This window comes from Arachis stenosperma, chromosome 9 (assembly GCF_014773155.1).
Source record: "Arachis stenosperma cultivar V10309 chromosome 9, arast.V10309.gnm1.PFL2, whole genome shotgun sequence".
Lineage (NCBI taxonomy): Eukaryota > Viridiplantae > Streptophyta > Magnoliopsida > Fabales > Fabaceae > Arachis > Arachis stenosperma.
Window position 1 is genome coordinate 50,127,662 of NC_080385.1, and position 9,572 is coordinate 50,137,233.

The window sequence follows — 9,572 nt, forward strand, 5'->3', positions numbered from 1 at the left end:
CAGAGTCGTCAAAAGAGTTACGCCGATCAGAGGAGAAAGCCCTTAGAATTTGAGGAAGGAGACCATGTTTTCCTTAAGGTTACTCCGACCACGGGAATAGGTAGGGCGATTAAAGCAAAGAAGTTGAATCCTCGATACATTGGTCCATTTCAAATCCTGGAGAGGATTGGACCGGTGGCGTATCGGATGGCTCTACCACCTCATCTTTCAAACCTGCACGACGTGTTTCACGTGTCGCAGCTTCGGAAGTACACTCCTGATGCTAGCCATGTGTTAGAACCTGAGTCGGTTCAGTTAAGGGAAGATTTGACGCTTCCAGTGGCTCCGGTCAGAATTGATGATACTAGTATCAAACGGTTGCGTGGAAAAGAGGTTTCTTTAGTGAAAGTGGCTTGGAGTCGAGGCGGTGTTGAGGAACACACTTGGGAACTTGAGTCGGAGATGCGAACGGATTATCCGCATTTATTCTCAGGTAATTTCATTTGAATTTTGTGGGCGAAATTCCCAATTAGGTGGGTAGAATGTAAAACCCGGTTAATTAACGGCTAATTAACCCATAAATGAGAATTTATTCTAGAAAGCCTAAAATGTGATTTTTATGGCTAAATGTGATAGAGGAGATTGAGACGAGAATTTTGGTACCAATTTTATAGAATTCGGACCAAGATTGGACCGAACGGGCCAAACCGGGCCAACCGGACCCAAAGTGGGCCCTTGGCCCAACATAACTAAACCAAAACCCTAGTTTTCAGCACTCTCTCTCCTCACAACACTCAATTCACGCTGAAAAAGAGAGGCCATGGAGGGAAGAACACTCTCTCAAGTTCTCTCCCTTGGTTGATCTTCAAACCACCATAACTTTTGATCTAGAGCTCCGATTGCCGCTCCGTTTGCGGCCACGCGTTCACCGCGAAGAGCTCTACAAAACCCATATAATCAATCTTGAGGTAAGCCACAAGTTTTTGTTTGAAATTCCAGCCCTTATTTTCGAGTTTCATGGGTGAAATGTTGAGATTTTGGGTTCTTTGATGTTATAGGACCCAACTCTCTTGAAGGAGAAGGTTAATCTTGTCTCCTTGGACCTTGGGTGTGGTTGTATATATGTGAATATTGGAGCTTGATTGGTGACTTTGAAAAGCTTGGAAAGGGTTTGGTGGTGAAAAATCTGTTCTTGGAGGCATTGAGGCCTTGAGAGCTTGTGGATAAGTGGTTTGGAAGTGCTCCGGGGGAGCTTGGGAAAATCGGCTAAGGTATGGTTTCGATTTCCCATATCTAATATGTAATGTGGTAGGAAATACTTAGGCTAGAGGCCCTAAGATAGGCATTGAATTGTTGATGTTGTTGAATGATTGAGATATATGATGTGGTCATATATGTGATGATGATTATTGATGCCTTGGTGGAATGATGTATGAGAAATATGCATGTTGTGATATATGCTTGATGATTGGTTATGGTTGAATTGTGGATTGAACCATGTTGATGGTGAGTATGATGTTGATTGTGTACAATAATGATTTATTGGAATTGGTGTTGTTGAGAATTGGCATGAGGAATAGTATATGATATGTCAATGTATTTGAGTTTGAGCCACTTGGGTGAAGTGGGATAAAATGATGAGATAGTGATTTTGGTAAATTGTGGTAGTGTGTCAATGTGTGAGTTGAGGAGGCTTGATGTTGAATTTGATACATTTTGATTGATTTCAAAGAAAAGGGATGAAATTGGCATGTTTTGATTGATTTTGAAAAGAGTTGAAAATGGTTTGTTTTGAAAATGGCATATTGGGGTTTGTATGAAAATATGGTTTTTGGGCATACTTTGACGGGACATAACTTGGACTACGGATCTCCGTTTTGTACCAAATCTGTTTAAAAATGAAATTGGATCCGGGATGTCCATGCCGTTCGAAGAACGGGTGAAAAACGATTTAAAATGAGGAAGTTATGTCCGTTGGAAGATTGGGGTTTAAATCTGTGAATTCTGCAGCTTTTAACTTAGAAAAATTTTAGCAGAATGACCCCTTGCGCGTGGGCGCACCTGGCGCGTACGCGTCGATCTTCCGAAGAGTGCCATCCACGCGTACGCGTGATGTGCGCGGGCGTGCCGATTGTGCTGCACCCAATGCCCAGCCATTTTCCAGAGAGTTATGCCAGAACTGTGCCAGTGTTGTGCCTGGGGCACGAGAACACCCGCGCGTACGCGTGGTTGGCGCGTGCGCGTCGATTGGCAAATCTTTGATCCACGCGTTGGCGTGCATGACGCTTGCGCGTCGATGAGTCTTTGAGGCCATCCACGCGTGCGCGTGGAGTGCGCGTACGCGTGGCCCTGTTTTCATCCCAAAGTTGATTTTTGAGTTTTAAAAGCCAAATCTCATACTCCTAAGCCTCCGATCTCACCATTTATGTCTTAAATCATTATGACATGCCTAGCTATTAAAAAGGGGCTAGTGAATGAGGTAACTTGCGAGTGAAGCAAGGGAAAAATGAATGATCAATGAGGATCAAGATGATTATGTGAGATGCGGAGGATGGTGGTGGAAGTGCTTGTTATGCCATGGGCCGAAAGGCTGTAATTGTTAATGATATGGCTGGTTATGGATTTAACCGTGAGCCGAAATAGCTGTGTATGCTATGAATATTGGCTGGTTATAGATTTAACCGTGAGCCGGAATAGCTGTGTATGCTATGAATATTGGCTGGTTCTGGATTGAACCGTGAGCCGGATGGCTGATATGGATGTTGATCCATGAATGAGAATTCATGCATGTTTATGCTGAATTATTGATAATTGAGATTTGCACTTCCACTATCAGAGATACGAGTTTCCCTGGGTAGTAGCAGTGGCTAGCCACCACGTGCTCCAGGTGGAGGCTCGAGACTCTGTTGACCCTATGTCGTAAGTGTGGCCGGGCACTGTGAAAGACCCGGATGAGCTCGCTCCCGAAATATTCACCAGTGAGGGTGATGGATATGGATCATATTTATGATCAAGTTTATAACGAGTATAACTCGAGTTGGGGATGCGCGACAGAGGGACAGTCCAATGGTTAGCGACCAGGACTTGTCGGGTTGGCTCTATAACCGACAAGATGATATCATCGGCCACTAGGGACAGGCATTCATCATATGCATACTATGTGAATTGTTTGAGATTGCCTATTTGACTGCATATTACTTGTTAATTGTCTAAATGTCTTAATTGCTCCTATTTGTATATTCTTTGCTGATATAACTGTGTTTGCTATAATATACTCCTGCTGGTGGTTGGGAGGTTTGAAGGAATTGGAAAGGGAAGTATTAGTTAGACTGAAGAATCTTTAGTCAGATGCCCTTATATGGTTTAGCTTGTTTATAAGCTTGATATTATCTGGAGGAAGTTCTAGGATTGCCTTTGGCTTTCCTCTATTATTATGTATTATATATGTGGAAGTTGTTACCATGCTGGGGACCTCTGGTTCTCACCCATGCGGATTTTGTGGTTTTCAGATGCAGGACGTACGGTTTCTCGCTGAGGCATGCTGGAGACTTCTAGATTTGCGAAGATTCCTTGTTCTTGGGGACTATGTTTTTGGTTTATATGTTTTGCTTAGATACTTTTATCTCCATTAAATAATACAAACTGTGATGACTCCTCTTATGGGAGACTTTGAAGAATAGGTTTTATGTATTTGTGTCCCTTTGGGTTTCCTTTGGGGTTTTCATTATTTTATCATATGTATATATTACTATGCTCGGACCGGTTATCTTCGCAGCCGGATTTTGAGTCTTGATATTCCTGTTTTTGACACTCCTTTGTATATATATAATCTCGCGTTGGTTATCCTTGTTAGTTAGGTTATCGATCGGAGTGTTGCGCTTTGAGTTGCGATTTGTTTTTTATTTATCCCTTTTTCTACAAAGGCCCCTAGTTATAATCAATCATTCATACTACTACACATACTAAATTTTTATTTTAGAGGTCGTAATACCTTGCCATCTCTGAATTATGACTTAAGCATAAGACTCTGTATGGTAGGGTGTTACATTAGGCACACGGTTCTTGTACTTATTATATGAAATATTTTAAGTTCCTGTTATCGTATATTCTTTATACTACATAGATCTAACTTTAGTAAATTCCATTGTTCATGACATGTTCTTTGTCTAAATGAAATCCAAGGTTCTCTTATTGATGACAATAATATTGATATGATTATATAGTTATGCTAAATTGTTGTAGTTACATTGGATATACATAAACTATTTACCTCTAGATATGCTAATGCAAATCATGACTACACTTCTCTAATGATGGTTTGGCTGTCTATTTCATTTAGTATCAAAAGTCTGTCTTCTTTTAAAGTTTAAGGATTTCACTTAAGTGCAATACAAAACATTGTCATGACATTACAAACTTAAACATTGCATAAAATATAGCCATTAAACAGTGTACTTTGACAATGTAGTATTAAGTTGTAGCAAATGTTCTTAGGTTCATAAATATTACAAAATAAAGGACATACAAAATATTTTATAACATTGTCCAGCATCCCATTTTTATGACTCAATGCTCCACTTGAGTCATATTTGCCTTGATCCTCTTTACACCCTTCCTGCCACCTCTATTAGTTGACAGTTGTCCTTCATCCTCATTCTCATCCATTCCTTGATTGGCTGGATTTAAGAGGCTGGTAGTTCTCTTACCAGGAGTTTTGCATTTGAGGGTTGATATACACTCTTCCATTCCATCCTACATAGAAAGATATCTCAATACATACCATGATATTTTCAAAATAGGAATCTCTTCAAATCTTGATAGATATAAGCAAAATTAGTCTACCCTTTAAACCTTAAACATATCTTTACTTACCAGTGTAAACTGAGGATCAGTATCAAACTTAATATTAACAATATTTTCTGACATGTCCAAGGAGTTGCTGCCCCAATTTCCTATTTTGAAAAAAAAATATTTCTCTATTTAGGTATTATAGTTAACCCACATTAAATAATTCATTCTGCTTGACACTTTAAACATAAGTTATAAACGTACAGTAACAAATGTAGATGTACTCTCAGCAATCTCTTTGGGCATATTCTTCTCAACTATATCCTCATCATCACAAATTTTCATAACAGTATATATTTGATCAAAACCCTTGATATTAGCAGACTTCACATTAATCTTAAATAGAACTTTCCTATCCATCATGTTATCAAAGGTGGGTGGATAAGCATCGTTACCTATAACCTGCAAGTTATGACATGACTTTACAAAACTATAACATGCAAACTATAGGTTATATGATGAATATAAGAATGAAATGCCACTTTCTAAACACTAAAAAGCCTTTGATTGTACTGACATCATCCTCCATTACTTGTTCAGCTTTCTTTCCGCAAAGTTGAGTTGTTTCATTATCCCAAAGCAAGAGGGTGATACTCCCAGTTCCATCGTGGACCATGACCTGTACCTTGAACCTAAGATTACATATTAAGGAATAATATCATTTGAGAATCCAAACAGGTTTATAGTTTAAGATAATGATATAAGTTTATTGATGAAAATAAATTTATCCACACCTCAAAGAAGCACAACCATGAGTGTGTCCACACTTGGTACATTCATATCTATTTCCAATAGGAGTATCAACTTTTTTTGGACATTTCCTGCACGATTTGTAAAACCAATCATCCTTGCCAACATTTAAAGATACAATGCTTGCACATATCCATATCGGACCTTCCTGTTTTCATTAACAAATTGAGTATTATCCTTTCAGTAAGACTCCAAAAAGTAACTAATATAAAAGGGATGAACTGGAAGTTATCATATATTATTTACCTCTTTAACATTAAGTGCTTGCTCAATAGTCTTCACCAAAACAGCACCTTGGTTTATCTCATCAGCTCCAAACCATCCCCCCTGAGATGAAACTTGGCTAATCCTTGAGGAACTTGCAGCCACTCCGCTAAGCAATCTACAAAATTCCCAAAGTTCTTTTAATATATTTTCCGCCTAATGCTTATATTTTCAATGTATAAAAATGCTTTTTGATGCATAATAAGATGATGCTAACCTATTTCGGAATCCAACAACTTCTTTTAAACCATCATTGATGTGCAGCTTGGAAACATAGAAATGACTCTGGACAGATGTTTTACCTAGTTTTTGTGCATTAATCCATCATAATACTTATGTCAGTAGGAGTTACTATATCATGACAATTATAGTGATTTTTTCTCGTTTGTACAGCATGAAGAAGACATACCATTCCATCTATTGGGTTTAAAATATTGGAGCACTACAATGAGGGGTTCAACCCTTCCATCGTGAAGATGAGGTAAAAGCTCGTCTACCATTTTACCAAACAGAGCACAGCTAATTTTATTGTTGCTGCCAATTACATGAAAAAAATGTTGCATGAGACAACATGCACTAATTAAAGATTTATACATGTAAAGTCCTTAGTTATAATTAGCACATACTTTAAATCTTGTAGGATTATGGCCGACCGTTTAGTCTCCACCCCTTTGCTGGTTACCAAATCTCTGGGATCCTCTTTGCCTACAACCTCACCAATTATATCTACATGTCCAGAAACAAAATAAGCTTAGCTTTAGAAAATAAATCCAAGTTCGGGGGTTGGGGAAAATGTTTATATTAGAAAGTTATGTACACCACCAAAGGATTTCTTACCAATAAGTTCAGAGTCGTCCAACTTATCAGCATTAAGCAATTCCTTAAATGACTTCAAGCGAAAGGCATCAAGTGGAAAGCTTGGATGTTCAACGTGATGAACCCTGGTCCGGTGTGAAAAAACCAATATATATTTATCCGGAGTTACCTTGGGGTATGTAGTGTTATCCAAAACAACAAAATTTTTCATCGTGTACATCTGAAACTCCACTATGACATCCTTCCACTTCTTAACCAATGGTTTTGGTATCGAAGCTTGCAACCTATGACCCTGCCATTCACAATGCACACGTTTAATCACATTAGGTTCTTTACTAATACATAAACACCTTACAAAAATGAAAAAAAAAAAACAAAAAGCTCTAAATGTAGACTACTTGCCTTACTGTCCTGAAGCACCAGCTCCATGCTCATAACCTCTTTGTCATTAAATCTACTTGGAACATCCCATGCCCTAACGACAAAGACCTTGAAACTCCAATAAAGATTTTTTGCATTCACATCAGCAAGGTAATCAAAGTTCTCAGCCATGATGACACAGTTTACAGGGGCGAAACTCTTTTTTCTTTTCGGTGATGGATGAATATCTTGTTTCGTTTTTTGGAAGAGAGTACAGTAGTTTGCGATGTCAAAGAAAAAAGGATGTTATAAATAAATAGCAGTTTTTTTTTTGTCATTGTAATGTATTTAACTTTTAACAATTGCCGCCTTTTTTTCCAGGATTGTTCAAAAGCATGTGTGTTTTAAATTTCACTATTATTCTAATATATTTTGATACAACATTTTTGGTATTACGGTATCCACTACTTCTCTTGTTATACATAAATAAAAAATAAATAAAATATATATATATATATATATATATATATATATATATATATTTCAAAAACAAATAAGTAAAAGAAAGTAATATATAAGCTGAACACTTGTCAATAAAAGAAAGTTCCACTTGTCATGCACCTAACTATTCACTGCTCTCTTATTATATATAACAAGTGTATTAACCCGTGCAATGCACGTGATAAGATTGAAATTATAATTTTAAATTATTTTGTTAAGATTAATTTAAATAATAATAATTTGATTAATAAAAATATAACATATTATGTATTATTTATTTTTTTTAAACTAGTGTTAAATATATTAACTCTAAAATAGTTATTAATTGGTTTTAGTAATTTACTTTTTTCAATAAATCAAACATATATATTCAACGTGACCATAAATAACTTAATAATATTTAGACCCATCAACAAATTTTTATATGTTGTTTTACTGTCAAGTAAGAACATATCAAAATTAGCTCAAAATAAATAATAAATTATTAAAAAATTCTAATGCACAAAATTCTCTAATAAACAATAAATAATTTAAATCTACTAAAAAATAACTCAACACTTTTCTTTGATGCCTACAAAACATATACCCGAAATAATATTATATCAATGTATGTTAGTATACAGTTTTACAATCATCGACCGTATTTACTATACATGACTCCTTCTTAAAAGTTATTCTATACATGTGTGCAGTTGGAAGATAAATTACTGGACTTTATTTTATTTTCCTAAATTATTATAATTATGCATTATTTATTAAATGCTAATTGTAATATTGTAATATAATTATAATAAAGATATTTTTCTAAAATAAATTTAGAAGAGAGAATAGTACTTTTATTTTGGAGGAAAAATGAATTCATGAGGAATTGACACCTCACTTTTATTAGTTGATAATGTATTAAATATTGATTTTATATAATTATAATAAAAATATTTCTCTAAATTAGTATAATCATCATTATTCGTTAAATGTTAATTGTAATATAATTATAATAAATATATTTTTCTAAAATAAATTTAGAAAAGAAAATAGTGATTTCATTTTAGAGAAAAAAAATGAATTCACGAGAAATTAACACCTCAATTTTATTAGTTGGAGAAAAAATTCAGTTTTAGTATATTCTGTCATTATTATAAATTTTTCTCTAATCATATATCCACTATTTTCTTTTCTTTGTTTCAGCATTTTGAACCTGTGTTTAACTTCTCGTAGTTCTCACTTCTCAGTCATTTTATTAGATGTAGTTGATAACTATTGAAATTCTTTAATTAATATAGGAGAAAAATATATTATTATATGATAGAATTAATATGAGTATATTTTATTATTAAATAAACAAAGTTAATATAAAATAAAATTATACATAAAAAAAACAAAGAAAATAAAATTAAAATAGCAAAAGTGAAAAAAAGACTTTTTTTATAACTTTATTTTGTCATTTTTATATATAGAAGATTAGAAAATAGTAAAATTTTAACTAAATTAATTTATATTTGTTGTATTTAATTTAAATAAGTAATAAATTATCTTATTTTAATTTATTTCTTAAATTTATATATCATAAAAATTAAATCAAATAATTAATATACATAATTTTAAATGGTGTGATACTTAAATATCTATTCAAATCAATTAGTTGATATAATTAATTAATCATAATGAATTTGACTTTAATGAGTTAAACAAAATAAAGCAGAAGCATGCTACGTTGATTCTATCATTAAAGGTAAAAATTCGATTTTTATATAATAGAATAGATAGATAGAATAGATAATATAATAGACGGCGAGAAAGAGAAAGATAAACATTTTAGATCCTAAGTTGTTTCATTTGGATGTTGCAATGTGGGTATCATATTATTTTACTTATTCTACCCTATGGACTCTTTTGTAACTTTATTTCCGTATCAATGGAATTTCACTACCTTTGAGTACTAAATTAAAATTCAAAATAAAACTGAAAAAAAAAGTAAAGAGTATAAAATTATTGATTGAAAAACACTCTAAATAATAAAAAGCCAAATTAATTTTAATATTAAATTCATTAATATG

General features: G+C 34.1%; 1 protein-coding gene across 1 annotated transcript; it reads right to left on the bottom strand.

The window, feature by feature from the left end:
• Positions 1-4,545: 4,545 nt before the first annotated feature.
• Positions 4,546-7,209, bottom strand: LOC130949500 (replication protein A 70 kDa DNA-binding subunit B-like). Its single transcript, XM_057878197.1, has 11 exons — positions 7,060-7,209; positions 6,679-6,949; positions 6,468-6,567; positions 6,251-6,375; positions 6,059-6,143; positions 5,824-5,959; positions 5,562-5,725; positions 5,345-5,459; positions 5,032-5,229; positions 4,852-4,860; positions 4,546-4,731 (listed from the first exon to the last, which is right to left on the bottom strand). The coding sequence occupies exons 1-11, from the start codon at positions 7,207-7,209 to the stop codon at positions 4,546-4,548; spliced, it is 1,539 nt and encodes a 512-aa protein (XP_057734180.1).
• Positions 7,210-9,572: the final 2,363 nt, after the last annotated feature.